General features: G+C 42.8%; 10 protein-coding genes across 10 annotated transcripts; 9 read left to right on the top strand and 1 right to left on the bottom strand.

The window, feature by feature from the left end:
- Positions 1-1,816: 1,816 nt before the first annotated feature.
- FA14DRAFT_156798 (uncharacterized protein) lies at positions 1,817-2,149 on the top strand (the record flags this gene model as incomplete). Its single annotated transcript, XM_025497855.1, has 1 exon — positions 1,817-2,149. The coding sequence occupies one exon, from the start codon at positions 1,817-1,819 to the stop codon at positions 2,147-2,149; it is 333 nt and encodes a 110-aa protein (XP_025354436.1).
- Positions 2,150-2,585: 436 nt separating this feature from the next.
- Positions 2,586-3,086, top strand: FA14DRAFT_161649 (uncharacterized protein). The gene has a single exon (XM_025499216.1). It carries the CDS (start codon positions 2,636-2,638, stop codon positions 2,918-2,920), a length of 285 nt encoding a protein of 94 aa, XP_025354435.1. The 5' UTR covers positions 2,586-2,635; the 3' UTR covers positions 2,921-3,086.
- A 396-nt stretch (positions 3,087-3,482) lies between these two features.
- On the top strand, positions 3,483-3,827 carry FA14DRAFT_180760 (uncharacterized protein; the record flags this gene model as incomplete). The annotated part of the gene is made up of 1 exon (XM_025501035.1): positions 3,483-3,827. One exon carries the CDS (start codon positions 3,483-3,485, stop codon positions 3,825-3,827), a length of 345 nt encoding a protein of 114 aa, XP_025354434.1.
- Positions 3,828-4,057: 230 nt separating this feature from the next.
- Positions 4,058-5,332, top strand: FA14DRAFT_161648 (DEAD-domain-containing protein). Its single transcript, XM_025499215.1, has one exon. It carries the CDS (start codon positions 4,083-4,085, stop codon positions 5,271-5,273), a length of 1,191 nt encoding a protein of 396 aa, XP_025354433.1. The 5' UTR covers positions 4,058-4,082; the 3' UTR covers positions 5,274-5,332.
- A 536-nt stretch (positions 5,333-5,868) lies between these two features.
- On the top strand, positions 5,869-6,459 carry FA14DRAFT_180758 (uncharacterized protein; the record flags this gene model as incomplete). Its single annotated transcript, XM_025501034.1, has 1 exon — positions 5,869-6,459. One exon carries the CDS (start codon positions 5,869-5,871, stop codon positions 6,457-6,459), a length of 591 nt encoding a protein of 196 aa, XP_025354432.1.
- A 1,518-nt stretch (positions 6,460-7,977) lies between these two features.
- FA14DRAFT_173843 (uncharacterized protein) lies at positions 7,978-9,021 on the bottom strand. Its single transcript, XM_025500499.1, has 2 exons — positions 8,858-9,021; positions 7,978-8,791 (listed from the first exon to the last, which is right to left on the bottom strand). Exons 1-2 carry the CDS (start codon positions 8,987-8,989, stop codon positions 8,108-8,110), a joined length of 816 nt encoding a protein of 271 aa, XP_025354431.1. The 5' UTR covers positions 8,990-9,021; the 3' UTR covers positions 7,978-8,107.
- Positions 9,022-9,889: 868 nt separating this feature from the next.
- FA14DRAFT_136743 (RNA-binding domain-containing protein) lies at positions 9,890-11,833 on the top strand (the record flags this gene model as incomplete). The annotated part of the gene is made up of 2 exons (XM_025497025.1): positions 9,890-11,299; positions 11,357-11,833. The coding sequence occupies 2 exons, from the start codon at positions 9,890-9,892 to the stop codon at positions 11,603-11,605; spliced, it is 1,659 nt and encodes a 552-aa protein (XP_025354430.1). The 3' UTR covers positions 11,606-11,833.
- On the top strand, positions 11,690-12,038 carry FA14DRAFT_68836 (uncharacterized protein). Its single transcript, XM_025502710.1, has one exon. It carries the CDS (start codon positions 11,774-11,776, stop codon positions 11,993-11,995), a length of 222 nt encoding a protein of 73 aa, XP_025354429.1. The 5' UTR covers positions 11,690-11,773; the 3' UTR covers positions 11,996-12,038.
- Positions 12,039-12,165: 127 nt separating this feature from the next.
- FA14DRAFT_161645 (UEV-domain-containing protein) lies at positions 12,166-14,305 on the top strand. Its single transcript, XM_025499214.1, has one exon. It carries the CDS (start codon positions 12,222-12,224, stop codon positions 13,914-13,916), a length of 1,695 nt encoding a protein of 564 aa, XP_025354428.1. The 5' UTR covers positions 12,166-12,221; the 3' UTR covers positions 13,917-14,305.
- A 1,120-nt stretch (positions 14,306-15,425) lies between these two features.
- Positions 15,426-17,345, top strand: FA14DRAFT_109091 (WD40 repeat-like protein; the record flags this gene model as incomplete). The annotated part of the gene is made up of 1 exon (XM_025495863.1): positions 15,426-17,345. A coding segment is annotated over one exon (1,920 nt), but the record flags the coding sequence as incomplete, so codon positions are not given.
- Position 17,346: the final 1 nt, after the last annotated feature.

Genomic DNA, 17,346 nt, shown 5'->3' with positions numbered 1-17,346 from the left:
GAAGAGGTGATGAGCAGTGTATACACCGCAAATGCTAGGGCCTAGTGACTTGGATTGCGACGCAACGGGGCGATGTCAAGCATTCGCCCTTGGGCAAGAGTTTGAAAGCTGAACAGGACGAAAGGTATAAAAGAGAGAAATTTTACCCACCTCATCCCCTTCCGTCATCATAACAGTAAAAACAAATTCTGAGTGCTGGCATTCAGAAGCAAACGAAAAAGATACAAGATGAAATACACCGCAGCCTACTTACTCGCTTTCGCTCTTATCTTTCAATTGGTTACCGCTTTTCCCGTTTCAACAGAAGAGAGCAATGTCAAGTTAAGCCAGCGTTCTATTGAAGAACAGGCAGAAGTACCGAGATTGATCAAACGTATTTACAGTCGGGCCACATGTCCGGAAGGAGAACACTGCATTCATCGTCGCGCTGTCGGACAAGAAGCAGAAATGCCTAATCTATCCAAGCGTGGCCACCATCACGGTCTATTTGGCGGGATGTTTAGAGGCTGGCGTCACCGCGGTCGACCCTGGTGAAAGTCATACACCTTTCGTCAAGCATGAAAAAGAGCAGCTGTCTAAGGGTATCTTATAGTATATATCCTAACGCAATTACCTTGAATTATCCTTACACTCCGTGTCTAGTATATGCCGGTCATAATACTATATCATTTTATTGCATCATGACGTTAGAGGAAGTTCCGGTGCGTGTAGGAATACACATGCCATCAATATCAGATTGCATCTCTTTGATGTGCTTCATTGTGACTAACCGCATAAGTTGCAGATTAAAACGGATTATTACATCACTTTAAAGCATCGCTATAAGGCTATGTCAAAAAATTGCCCTTAGACCAAGTTCAATTAAGGATAAAATACAGCAAGAGAGAAAATATATAAAAGAGCCATTTTTCCCCATCCCTCATTTTTTAATCACCCCAGCCTGCTCTTAGTATTGGCATTCGGACAAAGTTTAACGATACAGAATGAAGTATCTCGCTGCTTCTTTCTTACTCTTTCCAATCGTTTTCCAAATCATCATTGCTTCTCCCATTGCTATCGTGGAAAGCAATACCAAACTAAACAAGCGCTTTTCCACGAAAGAATGTGCACCAATTGTGCACACTATATGTCCTGTTGTTCGTGATGTTGCAGAAGAACCACAAGAGCTCAGTCTGGTCAAACGTCATCACCACCATCATCACCATCATCATCATTTTTGGGGTCTATGGTAGACTTGACTTTAGAGGCATGTTCAAACACTGGCACCATCACGGTCAATTTTAGTAAGCAATGCGCCCGTCGTAAGTAGAACGAAATGGCAGCATATTTTCAAGATTTCAAATTTACCTCTTGTCATTTCCTAACTTATTCTTACCCTTGTATTCTTCTTCAAAATATTTCAGAGATGAACAGAAAGCTTCTCAAGGTATTCGCCGTCCTTCTTTTGTGACGTTGACATATCAATCTCCTCATGTAAGGTATTTGACAGCTAGCTACTTCCTACTTCAGAGAATTATGTATACTCTGATAAGCTTGTATAATTCTTTCTGAAAGCGTTGACCATGTTAGAAAACATTACGTCTTTCACTTGTGGGTGTTGAAACGGCAGTGCTTTGAGATTGTCGGGGCTTCTGACCTTAACGCATATTTAAGTATCGCAATGGGGCTACGTCACATAATTTCCCTTAAGCCAAGCTCGAAAACAGATGGGTGGCAAAAAAGCTATACGGACAAAATTCCCTCTATCGACTTACCCCATTCTACCATCCGATAAAGCTGAGTACTGGCATTCAGACATTACCAAGACTAATGCACAATGAGACCCGCTATTGCTTTCGTCTTATTCTCTGTTTTCGTCCTTAAGGCTATTACTACTTCACTTCATCCTCGTGAAGTCTCAAAAGAAATGGAAGAGTCTGCCTTGACCAAACGTTTTTACACTTCTACCACTTGTCCGCCCGGAGCTCATTGCATTCACCGTCGTTTTGTTGGAGAAAAGGTGGGAGTGCCTACATTGGTTAAACGTGGTCACTCGGTTCTTGCTGAAAACCCCTATGGGGGTTGGTCCAAAAAATGGCTCCCATGTCCGGAAGGGAAAAACTGCGTCAGCCGCCGTGATGTTGCGCAAGAGCAGCAAGCATCTACTTAGATCAAACGAAGTCAACATCGTTGAGCATTTCTCGGCCTGTTGGAAGGCTGACGTTATCTGGGAAATTTTGGAGACAAACATATGCTTCCAGTCAAGTACTAGAAGATATATATGATATGACGCCGGGCATCATTTCATCTTTTTTCAAAGATCTGATCAACAATAGATGCACTTCCTGTGTACATGATATATTAGCAATGAACATACTGTTTATTTTGAGTGCATCACCTTGCTGTGTTTTCACGCCAAGACTGACCCCGTTTGCGTATCCTTGCAATTATTTGCATTTAAAAATGCATCATTGCTCCATATTATAACATCGCATTGAGGCGATGTCAAACATTTGCCCTTGGCCCAAATTCGAAAATTTGAACAGCAAGTAAGATATAAAAGAGAGGTGTTTTCTCACTTTCCTTCCCCCCAACTCAACACATAACAATTTCAAATCCTGAGTGCTGGCATTCAAATAAAAAACACTCTTACAAGATGAAGTACCCTACTGCTTTCTTATTTATGTTCTCTGCGTTGATTTTTCAAGTCATCATTGCTTCTCCCGTCCCAACTACTGAGGAAGGCAATGTCAAATTGAACAAACGTAACCCTGTCGAAAGTACAGTAACCGTGAACGATCTTCATCTTCGTAATCTTGCAGAAGGATTGGAAGCACCTACTTTGGTCAAGCGTGGTCATCATCATGGCTGGGGTGGCTTTGGTAAACATGGCTTTAGAGGCATGTTCGGAGGCTGGCGTCATCGCGGTCGATTCTGGTGACGGTCAAGCGCTTTTTCCAGGAGATATGATTGAAAATGCTTTAAGCGGCTATAGTTTTTTCAGCTGTACTGCACTTCAATTCTTCACCTTCCATCATCATCAGAACTTATCGATATCACTTCTTGAGCTGACCAAAAAACTTCATAACATCTTTCCAAAACCTTGCTTTTGACAAGCAAGAATCATGTTCACATTTCTCTTCATGAATAATATTGATTCAGCCCCTTTACGCAGAAAAAAGTCTCTTTATTTTGCCTTTCACTTCAGAAATTGCTTATAAGTAAGAAAAGTGTGTTACCACGACTTTGCATATCATTACCACAGCTTTGTGTGCTGAGAATTGACAGAACACACCCTCTCAATGCAGTATCACAGTAGGGGCCTACTGTCTTGTGACGCATGTGAACACAAGTATAAGCATCGCAACGGGGCTACGTCAAGATTTGCCTTCAGCCCAATGTAAGGGTTAGATGGCAGGAAAAACACAATTATCATCCCAACCTACTACCATCAAATTATAAGATCTGAGTGCTTGCATTTAGAAGAGAAAGAGCAGTGCAAGATGAGATACTTCGCTGGTTTCTCAGTGATGCTTTTATATTTTATCTTTCAAATCATCACTGCTTCTCCTGTTCCAATAAAGGAGGATATGTTCAAATTAAGCAAACGGAGCGTCCTGAACCGTCGTGATGTTGCAAGAGAGTCGGAATCACCCACCTTGCATAAACGAGGTCAACAAATTCTTACAGATTATGGTGGCGCCAATCTAGAGAAACGTGAACCTTACAAATGCGTAGCAACAATATATACTGACTGTGTTCACCATCGTGATGTTGCAGAAGAGCCGGAATCGCTCACTTTGATTAAACGTGATCATTACCGTTGGGGCTTCTCCTCCCGCGGCTGATTCAGATGAAAACCATGCACCGTCTAAATCTCAGAGAGTGCGTGACAGAGGGTCAACCTATTTGTACCATTAATCCTCCCAATAACATGTCAATAATATGGTTTTTATTTTGTTGTTCCAAACGCTATAGTTGAGCGCCCGGATTCCTTTTGGCGTCATGCAAGCGCGTTTACACGTGCAAACAAAATTTGGAATCATGAACTAGAATACTGAAGCTCCACTGCTTAATACCATCATCTCCTACAACAAGCAAGGATGGCGGGCATCAATCCAGGCGATGCAAAGTTAACATTCGAGAGTAGTGAAGAGGTAAAAGTTGCACCCACATTCGAAGCTCTTGGATTGAAGGAAGAACTCTTGAGAGGTGTATACGCCTATAATTTCGAACGACCATCTGCGATTCAACAAAGAGCAATCTTACCAATCATACGAGGACGGGATGTGATCGCTCAAGCACAATCAGGAACAGGTAAAACTGCAACCTTCTCCATTTCAGCTTTGCAAAATACTGATACGACATTACGAGAAACACAAGTGTTGGTACTAAGCCCAACGAGAGAGTTGGCAACACAAATTCAAAGTGTCATTTTGGCATTAGGTGATTATATGAACATTCAATGTCACGCATGCATCGGAGGTACATCAGTCGGGGAGGATATCAGAAAGTTAGAGTATGGACAGCACATCGTTTCAGGCACGCCAGGTAGAGTGTTCGATATGATCAAACGTCGTCACTTACGAACGAAGAATATCAAAATGCTCATTATGGACGAGAGTGACGAGCTGCTGAATATGGGATTCAAAGATCAGATTTATGACATTTATCGATATCTACCACCCGCCACACAAGTAGTTCTCCTATCTGCAACACTACCGCATGATGTTCTTGAAATGACGACAAAGTTCATGACCGATCCCGTTCGTATTTTGGTCAAACGTGATGAATTGACATTAGAAGGAATCAAGCAATTCTTTGTTTCTGTCGAAAAGGAGGATTGGAAATTTGATACCCTTTGCGATCTTTACGATAGCTTAACAATCACTCAAGCTGTTATCTTTTGTAACACACGTAGAAAAGTGGATTGGCTAACCGAAAAGATGAGAGAGGCAAACTTTCAAGTTAGTTCAATGCACGGAGAAATGCAACAAAAAGAACGTGATGCGATCATGAACGAATTCCGTCAAGGTAGCAGTCGTGTATTGATTACGACTGATGTTTGGGCTCGTGGGATTGATGTTGCAGGCGTGAGCTTGTGTATAAATTATGATTTACCAAGCAATCGTGAAAACTACATTCATCGAATCGGCAGAACGGGTAGATTTGGTCGTAAAGGTGTTGCAATCAATTTTGTCACGATTGAAGATGTTCGAATTTTGCGGGATATCGAACAATATTATGCCACCCAAATTGATGAGATGCCTGTTCGGGTTGAGGATCTCTTGTAAAGTAGAAACGAAAGTAGAAAAATGTATAATATATCCTTTGAGCACCTTTTAATTCATTGAAATAGTATGAAAGGTTAGAAAAAGCATCACTCCAACGAAGGGGTTTCTCGTGTCTATGATGTGTATTTCGATACTGCTCTTGTACTTTTCACAGGTCAAGAAAGAGTTGGAGACTACGTAGCAAACAGAGATTGATGTATTTGATGAAATAAAATCCATCCAATGCCCCGACACAAATGCGGTGCTTTACGGTTTTGTGTTCAAACATGCAAATTAGTCAGTAACAAAGAGACTTTTTAAATTTAACAAACTATTGATCAAGATCTCGAGCGAGAGCAAAGGAAAAGGAAAGGGTATATGAAGGCATGGGAGCAAGGAAGTCGTCAAAGCATATTTAACTATAAGGCTCACTTTCAAAAACTCATAATCATGTTAAACAGATATCTTGTGTCTCGGGGTTTTGCTTCGCTTGATATATTGTTAAGACTCAACTTGCCCCGATATGTTTAGATTGCTAGCGATATAAAAAGGTCGTATACATATCAACTCACTGCTGAGCATCATGTCTCTACATGCAAAATAGGCGAAAGAAGAGATGTACAATCGTTCTTTTGCAATGCATTTGGCAAGTGCTTTTGCTGTTCTCTTAATCTTTGCTGCCCTAACAGATGGACATCCGATGAGGCCTAACTTTCGTTATTCCAAAAAACAACGAGATGAATTCAAAAGAGCAAGAGTAGAAATGGATAACTCTAAAAATGAAATTAAACGTTTAACACATTTGCATCGTCAACATACAGAGGCAATAGAAGCATCAAAGAAGGCTGAAGTGCATTTTGGTCATTCGAATCATAAGGAATGGACGAATAAATACGCACAACTTCAACGGGCAGAGACCAATATAGGCAGACATGAAAGGATGGCAAACATCTTAGAAGAACATCATAATCCAATCAGTCAAGCTTTGAGGGAAAGGGCCGACAAATTGAAACAGATGCCTCCACAGATTCAGAATGAAATGGCAATGCTTAAAAAGCATAGCAAGCACAATCCCGAACTAGAAGATACTCATTACTTTGAAGATCAACGAAAACGTCGAAAATATGATGAAGATATTACCCGGCATTCTGATCGCTCTTTAAAAAATGCTGGTTATCTTTTAGATCATAATCAGCCTTATCACTAGTAATATACTTTACGCTCTCAGAATAGAATGTATCGAAATTCTGCGACTAGGTATCCTGTATATTGAGACAATCGTAATACTATAAAGTACACTTACATCTATCATATCATTGCTGGTTTAGACTGGTCTTAAGAGGGAAGAACCATATCGATTGAAACGTTTACGGAGAGGGGTGAATTTACGAACTATAGAGCGGTACAATCTTCACAGAAAATTATTGTTATTCTTTTTGACGTGAGATCAGAGTTTGAAGTTACTGCCAAGATGAGCTTTGAGTGATGATCAATGAGAGCTAGCCGATGAGACAGAAGCCTGGAAGAAGAGAAATCTCATCAGTGAAAACGATTTTGAAACTTGTCGCGAAATATATATACTGTACCTAACCGCAACAACCGCAAGAACAATTCCAAGAACATTTCCTGAGAGGGTTCCAACAGGCCCTTGGTATACCGCGCTTGAACAATCTTTCGTATAATTCTGCTGCCCCGCTTGTGCTATCATCGCTTCGAGTCATGATTGGTCGGTTTTGAGCTCCAGTGAGCTCGGATCGAATTACAACCAGCTCGCTTCTATTTTCCACGGAAGAAGTAGGAGCCTGAGAAGGAATGAAAGTTAGATTTATTCGGAAAAAAGGGGTGTAGAAATAAAACTCACGGGCGTAGTGTTGACTACTAAAATGGATAAAACCAAGAGAGAGAACTTGTTGAAAAGCATCTTGTCGTCGATAAGGGATAAAGACTGGGAATAAAAGCTTGATATGATGATGATGACGGTAATGGTATTTCTGAAGTGGCCGGCACTAAAGATGGAAAGTGATAGGGAATATGATAAAGATAGGAATTTGGATGGAGAATGGATGGAGAAAAGAAAAACTGATGAAGGATAAAAATCCTTCTTTTATAGTCTTCTCTAAATTGATAAAAAAGGATGTCCTTCCTTCGATAACGACCAACAAAAAGCACAATCATGCCCTATCTTTTAAAGTAAAGGCGCAAGTGAACAAGCTTTAAGCGCCTACTACCCGAGAGTCTCGATATGAATAAGGTTTCAGGACGTCAATTAGCCACTCGACTTAGAACGTAGAGGCTTTTTCGACGCCTATCAGCTGATCTGATCAATTCCCGTGATGTTTTATGGGGAAAAGTTCTTTTTCTTACTTCTTCCTGACCTTGAAAAGTCTGACTTTTGATATCGCAGCCTGTGCCGACGACTTTTTGGAGAGAGGTGATGCTTAAGTGCCAAAGGCGTAACCTTTTCAGCCTTTTAGGCGTCATGTATGCGACCAATCTGTGAATTCAACCCAGAAAGCTGGATGACACGTTTGCTTATTCAATAGAACCTGAAAATGTTGATGCTGAAAAATGAAGGTTGCGGTCACTTTGGATCAATTGCTATACAACAGAAAGAGCGTGATGCAATCAAGAACAAATTTCGTCTACCTCGCAGTCTTGCTTTGATAGCGAGGCTGATTTTTGAACTCATGCCATTCGGCGTTACAGGCTAAACTTTGTAAGATTAGTTCATTCAATATGATGACATTTATGCATGTAGATGATGAGGGGGTATCGATACAAATGTGTGATAGCTCGTGACACGGATATTGTAGCATCCGTCTATTAATTGTGTCTCGGTTTTTTCTTCTTTTCTTTCACTGTCCAAAGGCTTTCTCCAAACCTGAAATGAGCCTTTGTTCAAAGATATCTTCGCAAAATTCACCCTCTTCTGTGAACCATTCACCCAAATGACCTAATTCGACCTTTTTGTTCTTTGCTTCACGTAAGAGACTCTTTCCTCCGTTACTCTTGCGTGTATAATCAATGGTCAAAGTGTAAACGGGAGGAGTTGTCCACTTTTTGCCATCCGCAGAAGCTGTTTTAGCAGTGATTGGCTTTGGCAAAGCAGGAGAAGCGATCGTCAAACGTTCCGTTTCGATTCGTTTTGCCAACATTTTACGTTTTCCAACAAAGATTGTTGAAGCGGTATAGTATGAATCAATTCCTGCAATGATCATCAAAACGGCATAAATCACAACTGCGATTCCACATGCATGTTTATTCTTTTGCCATTCTTTTTCGATAAAGTATGACCATACGCTTGTACCGATCATGATTGCTGATCCGATAAACCCGATTGCCAAACGAAAATCTGTATGAAAGTGAGAAGCCTTGAAAGGTGGGAAAGGCTCAGTTGATGCATCTGCTGGAACTCGTAATAGAGAAGCGGTTGAAGAAGATGGGGATGTTGGAGATGTAGGCGAGGATGCACCACTTCCAGATGGGCTTAGACCTGGTGCAGGTGCCAGAGATGAGGACATCGATGTTCTCGTCAGGATCTAAGATGAAAGAGTAAGAAGCGAATAAGTTCTCTGCTTAAGTGATGATTATGTACAAATACTCACCCTTTCCACTGCTTCGTCACATGCCGTTTTGAGTTCTAGTAAGCTTGAGTTGTCGACATAGATGCGTTCTTCTGGTGCTATTAATTGTTCTTTCCCATTACTGATCGCATCTTTTTCTTTTGAGTTCGCCATGATTGCAAAGGAATGACGAACGAGAGGGAAAGAAGAAAGAATGCTTGTAAGCTTGCTTGTTTGCTGTGCTTGCACCTTATTTTTTCCACTAGTCTGCAGGCAGCGCAACGGCGGCCAGCTCTGCAATAAAGATCAATTCAACCGACAAGTATGAGCTTTACGCCCACGCCGCCTTCAAAGAGGCGCCGCTGCTGCTATTCACTCCGCAGGATCTACTCTAACAAATGTATCAACATTGGTATGAAATACAACTCCCTTTCTCTCTTTTGTTTGACGACGAGAGCACCTTCTACTCAATCAGACTGTCTATCTTTATTGAATGAATGTCACTTAGTAGGGCAATCTTATAACATAATAAATCTCAAAAACACCCTCCTCGGCATCACTCAAATCTTAATATCGGAGTTTATCCCATAACAAACAGAACCACCTCAATCCTCCGCTCCTCCTTGGTAAAATTGAGTAAATTCAAGCTTTATTCGGTTCAACTTGATGGAGAGAGCAGGCTGTTGTTAAGAAGAAAACTTCTGAAGGGGCAACACTAGCCTAAAAAGCTTCACCCGCATTGCGTCAGTGCTGCTGCTCCAATAAAACTTTCCCGTTTAGCCCTAAGCCTTTCTTTTACCCTTACACACGCGCGCTACACTACTACTGTACACATACTTCTTCTTCCTTAAAGCCCTGCACGCAGATTTATCAAAATGAAATTTTTATTTTTATTTTGGCTCATCACCATCATCAAAAACTTCTTCTTCTTTGACAAAAGTCCACTTTACCATTGGACTTTAACCAAAGAAAACAACTATCATTGCGCGTCTATCCTGATCGCAGTTTACCTTTTTCCCAGCAAAAGGTGTGCTACGATCGATCGACGTACAAGCATCTCTTTTTTAAACGACAATGGCACCTAAAAAACAAAAACAGTCGCTTGCCGACTTCTTGGCTGACGAAACTACCGGAAAGGTTGATTGGGCAGATGACTTTGACGATCTTCCAGCAGCTCCACTCCCAAGAGCCGATCGTGGAATCCCACAACGTGGTTCGGATTGGCTGTCTTCTATGCCTGATCGTGCTGATCGCGATCGTTCTTCCGGCTTAGGTTCAGAAAGACAATCTTATCCTGCTCGTGAAGAATTACCTCTTCCAACTCAACCGCCTTATACAGCTTTTATCGGTAATCTCTCGTTTGACGTTTCAGAAGAAGATATCGCAAGCTTTTTCGCACCCGACCAAACCACAAGTGTTCGTCTCGTTACCGGTGGTGATGGACGTGCAAAAGGCTTCGGTTACGTCGAATTCGAAGCTCTCGATGGTCTCAAAAATGCTCTCACCAAATCTGGATCTCAATTAGCAGGCAGAACAGCTCGTGTCAGCGTTGCTGAACCCAGAGAAGCCAAAGGTCCAGCATTCTCTAGCGTGGCTGAAGAAGCTACCCAATGGCGTCGTGCAGGACCTCTTCCTCCTTCTTCCGACGGAGCTTCTGGACCTGGTCGTCGCGGTGGAGATCGTCCAGGCTACAACCGATTCGAATCGAGCGGCGGTAGTAGCGGTTTCGATAATATGGACGTTGTCGCGGGCGGCGGTCGTTCTGGATTCGGATCAAAGTTTGCTCCATCTGCTCCTCGTGAACCACGTAGAAATGTTGAGCCTCTTGAACCAAGTCAAGGTGATAATGCATCAGATTGGAGAACAGGTAAACCGGTTAGCGAAATGGCATCTCCCATGCATTCTTCTCGTCGTCCTTCGGCAAGTCCGGCAGCAGCAGGCGCAGAAGGTGGACGTGCACCTTCTTTCCGTCGTCATGGTGACGCTACTGAAGTGGATGAGAAATACTCCAACCAAGAAAGACTTGGTTTCGGATCCAAATTCGTCGCTACACCTCCAGACTCTCCCTCCGTTCAAAAACGATCTGGTTTCGGCTTTGACCGAAGAAATAAAGACGCTGCCGCCGCCGCACCGGCAAGTGCTGGAGATGGTGCTGATACATGGCGATCAGCTCGTCGTACAAGCGCAAATGGCCCTGCATCAAATGGTGCAAGCAAGAGTGCTGAAGGTACATCTGGCGAACCTGCTCAAAGGAAAAAGTTGGAATTGAAACCACGCTCGACACCTGTTGGAGGAGATGCACCTGCCGATGCAGCTTCATCTGATAAAGGCAACAATCCATTCGGCAATGCCAGACCAGTTGATGCTTCGGACCGTCAACGTGAGATCGAAGAAAAGATGGCACAACGCGAAAAAGAACATAAAGAAGAGGAACGTAAACGTCGTGAAAAGCAAAAGAGTGAACGTGGAAAGTCGTCAGACAATGTTCCTACCGGCCCAAAAGCTGACAGGAGCCGTAATAATGGTCGTGCTAATGAAAAGGGAGATGGCGCTGCACGATCGAACACTGTTTCAAATGAAAAGGCCGTCAATGGAGAAGGAGTGAAATCACCAACAACAACAGCTGCTGCCACACCTAAACAGCCAGCACCAACTGGCGCTTGGGGTGGCGGTCGCAAGCCAAGCGGTGCATTAGCAGGAAATCAAGAAGGAAGTACAGAACAATCAACAAACTCTGACGTTGATGCTCTGACAAGTAATGTAGAAGCTGTCTCCGTCAAGGATGCATAAAAAGATTATTGATATTGTATAATGGATCGCAAGGTGTAGTTCCTTTCTGTGGCTACATTCAAATGGACGATAGGCTTTTATTCGAAATTTTCCTCCTTTTTTTCTTCTATCGATCTTTTGGCAAATGAGCGCATTTGTACTCGTAATTGGGATTGCAGGGATCTTCATATGGTACTGCTTTTGCTTTTCAAGACTGTTTTGTCGATCTTGTCACCGTTTATCACCTGTCTGATTTTCAACTTCTTCTTTTTTTCATGCCTATCTTTCATTCCTTCTTCTTTCTACCTCCCCCCACTCAAAAGATCTGAGATGAACGTTCATCTCATCAACCTGACTGAAATGGCCACCTTTATGTCATTTTGGGCTTCATTCGTGTATATTGATATATGATCCATTTTTTCAATTATTGACTTGTTTATGATGATGCTTGAATGAAGGCAAGGCTGTGTGTGTGTGTGCGTGTGTGTGCGCTGGTGTTGGGTACGCGATATTGCCAAGGCTTGAATGCATTTAGCGTGCGCTGTACTTCAAAGAATCAGATTTAATCATAAACATCTTCTTGTCATTCATCAATGAATACTTGCTTTGTCTTCGGCAACACGTAGGGATATCGGATATGAATCATGGTGTCGTACAAAGGTGGTTACGACAGGTAGTCGGTCCATACGATGATCCGGATCGCGTATATGCAGATATTGATCGAACGTTAATCGCAAATTCCTCATTATCGCCAAAGACGGAAGTGTATACGTATGATGATGGAAGATCACAATTGTTATTGGTACTAACGGGTACTGTTCCGATGCAATATAGATCGGCAACTTATAATATCCCAGTCGCATTCTGGATACCAAGATCGTATCCTAAACAACATCCTCTGGCATACGTCACGCCAACGAATGACATGTTGGTCAGAAAAGGTAGGCATGTTGATCTTAGTGGTCGCATTGGAGGAGATTACCTGGAAAGATGGCAGAGAAAGTGGGAAGGATGTAACCTGCTGGAATTGGTACAAGATTGTCAAGCTATCTTTGGTCAAGAGCCACCGGTATATGCAAAGCCAAAAGATCCAATCCCAATTGCTCAAGCCAGAACTGGCTCAGCCTCACCAAGAGCGTCTACCAGTGCCATATCTCCTGGTCAGAACGTGCAACAGTCAGCAGCACCCATTTCAGCCTCTTCAGATCCACGCGAACGTGCTCCCCCTCCAAGACCAGGACATGAACAAGCCTCACCAAGTATGCTAGCTGGACCTCCGAGAAGACCACCGAAGCTACATCAGGGTTCAGGCACATTTGACGATAGCAGAAGGTTTTCCAATGGAGCAGAGTATGCCGCAGCAACCACTTCACCGTCTTTCAATCCACAGCATCGTTGGACAGCATCACCAGCAGGACAGCATTCACCGATGATGAACTCAGAATACGGCCAAAGATACACAGCTGAGCCAGGAGCGATGCGACCTCGAGAATTTCAAGGTCAACCAGAGCAGAACAGTAGACATGCTTCTTGGAGCGCTCATAATGGTTCATCAAGCCAGAGTTTGCCTTACCAACAAGGTGGACCGAGCGGGCATTCACATCGAGCAGCGTCCTATTCTTCCACTACATCGTCCAACGAAACAACTCGACAAAGAGACCCAAACTCTGCTCCGCCAATACCTCCTCTACCGTACGCTCATCAGCAATCGCAGCCTTATGGTCAGCCTAATGCCGGTCAACAAGATCCATACAGAAGACAATCGTACGACCCGAGCCAACGTGGACCAAGTGTTGGAAATGCGGCTCCAGCACTTGCACCGCCTAGACCGCCAAATCCTGAATTGTTATATATGCACAATTTGTTGTACAACAAGATTCAAGCAAGGATTCATCATTTGCGTACGACGAGTGAACAATCACAAGAACAGATGAGATTATTATCGGACGATTTAGATCGAGGAGAGATGGCAGTAAAGGATGAAATGGCAAGATTGGAAGCAGTACGTGATATTTGTCGTTCGACGGGCGATCAATTAGAACAAACAGTAGAAGCGGCAAAACAAAGGATAGCAGAATTACATGCAAGAGAAGAACCCGATATTGATGGAGTATTATCGGCAACCAGCTTAGTGGGAAATCAATTGATCGAATTGGTAGCGGAAGATAATGCGATCGAAGATACTCTTTATCATTTAGGAAGAGCATTAAATTCGGAAGTGTTGGATTTGGATCGATTCCTTAAACAGACAAGGTTCTTAGCACGTGAACAATTTATGCGAAGAGCATTAGCACAAAAGATTTCCCAAGGAATGGGATGGGAATCGATGTAGTAGTGCGGATAATTTGATCCCTCATGAACGGCATGTAAAGGGGTTAATCCGATGGAATGAATGTTTGTTCTCGTGATCACAATCACAGTCACACTTATTTAGGGTCTTGACTTCCTTTCCGGATATCCGCATCATCATTATTATTTGTTTAAACTGGCTTGTGCATTTGGCGCTTTGTGAACAAAACAATACAATAGTATGACTTTGCTTTTGCTTTGCCTTGCTTCTCTCCTTTACTGGCTCAATGCACAAGATTATGCAGGTTTGAGGGGTGAAGCTCCACTCGCGTTTTATCGCCCTTTCAAATGAACCCACCACCACGACGCCCTTGCACACACAATTGAGTCAGTCACTCTTTTTTCGGGGCTGCTTTGAAGTTTAAGCTTTTTATGATGCATAATAACATAAGAACCCTATTGCCCTTTTTGTTTTTTTTTTTTGTGATAAGCGTCACCCTTGCTCAGCAATACGTTTTATAACCAATAGATTAAGATTGTTATTAAAATGTGTTTGTATGCAAGTACAATTGCTAAGTCTGGCTGTGTAAAGTCCGTCCGCCCGTCCGCGTATGCTTGCTTGTGTGTGTGTGTGCATGCATGTATCGGTAAAGGTGAAAAGAAAAGGGCCACTACCGACACTGTCCACGCTAATCAAATAGGCAATCGAACAGTCAAGCTTAATCCCAAAGTATGTATGTACACTATGATCATAAAAAAAGTGTGGTTCATAAAAGAGTTGCTTTAAAGAGGTACACTTGATTGCATCATCACAAGTTCCAACTACTATCATATTTCTGACCTTTTGAATAAATTATCAAACAGGTCAGAAGTGCAATCGACCCAAAACAAACTTGCAATCAAAGAAGGAAAGGATGGGATTGTTGCTTTCTTGAGAAAATTACATCATTTTGCGCTGCATTCAATCATCAGGATCAATCAATAACATCCTGCTGTCAAATCAAGCACAATAAGACGCTCAATCAGAATCACATAAACATTTAACGCAAAAATCATCAATCTCAAAAAGAAAATCGACTTTTGCCGGGGACACCTTTGCGCAACAGTCTTGCAAAGCTACCATCCCATCACCATCTGCTCCTCTCTTGTCGTGATCGACTTTTAGCCCACAACGCAGCGCAGATTTCAAGGACAGGGGGAGGGCGATAGGCCGTCAAAGCGGGCCAGGCTTGCAAGGGAGACCATTTCACAACGCAATCAAGGATCTTCTTCTTCTTCATCTCCCTCAACACGCATTCAAATTCGTCCATTAGGACAACCTCCTTCAATACCTTCTATTTTAAACGATTCTCAAATAAACATAATGACAACAAACGGCTCAGAAGCATCCAATGGATCTTCTTCAGCTGTACGGGCTGCCAAGAGTAACGGGCATACAAACGATGGTGGCGCTTCCACTGACTTGCAAGGACTCAGCAGTACAGATAGCATGATGCAGAGTACAAATGGCTCATCTTCCATAAACGGAACAGGCCGTGCTTTCAATGGCAATTCAGCAAATGGTCTCGGCAATGGCACAAACGGTGTAAATGGAATCGATGACGATTTTGCAAGTAATACCTTTACACCACTCTACGAAGGCAGTAGTCTAGACCGAAGAGAATTCATTCGCATCACAGTGCAAAGCTTGCGAGAATTGGGCTTAGAGTCAAGTGCAAAGTCACTTGAATTGGAATCTGGAATTTCGCTAGAGCATCCCTCCATCATTGGATTTCGATCGGCCATCTTATCGGGAGATTGGAAGAATGCTGAGCGTCTTTTGCTCGATGGCCTTACATACGGTGCCAGCAGAATGATGGCCAGAATGGGACCCTCAGCGCCCGAAACGTCAAGAAATGGTGCACTTTCGATGGCATCATCATCTTCTGCCGTTATCGATTTAGCATTGCGTGATCCTCATTCTCGTGGAATTGATTGGATCAAATTTCTCATCTATCAACAACGATATTTGGAGCTTTTGGAAAGTAAGCAAACACGTAAAGCTTTATCGGTTTTGCGAGATCGTTTGGCTCCCCTCAATCATGGTTCAGACACCCTGCATCAATTATCAAGCTTGGTGATCTGTGGAACACCTGAAGAATTATGCGAGAGGGCAAATTGGCTTGGGTCAGGATTAGCATCTAGACGTAAGCTATTGGAGGAAATTGAGACTGCCATCTCGCCTTCTGTAATGATCCCAAGTCGAAGGTTGCCCCAACTTCTTGAACAAGCACAACAATTACAGAAATCTCGCGATCCATTCTTCAATCTGCCCTTGGACACACGAATTTCTCTTTATGTCGATCATCAATCGGATCGTTCAGTATTCCCTACCCGTACAGCTGCCGTGTTGACCGAACATAATGATGAAGTATGGCATGTCAGCTTTTCAAATGATGGCACCAAACTTGCATCTGTTGGAATGGATCATGAAGTACTTGTTTGGAGCGTTGGCACAGCACAGAGTGATTTCCAGGTGGTAAACAGATTAGGGCCAACAACAGGACATATTTGCCATGTATCCTTCTCGCCTGATGATGCTCATCTTTTGGCTACTTCAGATGATGGAGAAGTGATTGTTTGGAATTTGCATGATGGAACGAAACAAGAATATAAAGGACATACGTATGCTGTTGGTACGGGTGCTTGGATGCCTGACGGACAAGGCTTTGTGACAGGAGGTATGGATCGAAAGGTATGCTTTTGGGATATCGATTTAGGATTACAGAGAACATGGAATACAGGACAATTCCGAGTGCAAGCAATAGATGTTTCACCTGATGGTCGATATTTGGTTGCTGTAAGTCATCGATATGTGCCTAATAATGCCACTGGAGGAGTAGCGCATCAAACATCCACCAGTACTACTTCACGGATCGCAGCGCAATTCTTAGGAACAGCATGGTTTGATTATCCTTCGCCTGCCGTGCATGATGAGGAATGGCATATGGCACGGTCGCACGATGAGCATGATTTGATCGATTTAGGAGGAGGAGCAAGAACGATGACAAATGAGCGATTTCAATTGCATTTTTACGATATTCGAAGAAAGGAAGATGTAGGTTCGATTTATATGATGGAGGAAATGACCAGCGTTAGCTTTAGTGATGATTCAAAGTACGTTTTGATTAACCAGAGACCCAATGACGCTTTGATATGGGACGTACAAAAGCAATCTCTCGTTCATAGATTTACGGGGCATAGGATACACCAACATGTAATCAGAAGCTGTTTTGGTGGAGCGGAAAATTCGTTTGTGATCAGTGGAAGTGAAGATGGATCGATTTACGTTTATCATCGAAAGACAGGTAAATTGTTGGATCGTTTACGTGGTCATAGTAAGGGTAGTGTGAACAGTGTTGCTTGGCATCCAAGACAGCATAACATGTTTGCAAGTTGTGGTGATGATGGAACGATTCGAATTTGGAGACCCG

This window comes from Meira miltonrushii (assembly GCF_003144205.1).
Source record: "Meira miltonrushii strain MCA 3882 unplaced genomic scaffold FA14scaffold_3, whole genome shotgun sequence".
NCBI classification, from domain to species: Eukaryota; Fungi; Basidiomycota; class Exobasidiomycetes; order Exobasidiales; family Brachybasidiaceae; genus Meira; species Meira miltonrushii.
The sequence above is the reverse complement of the archived record's forward strand: the minus strand, read 5'-3'. Positions and strand labels throughout refer to the sequence as shown.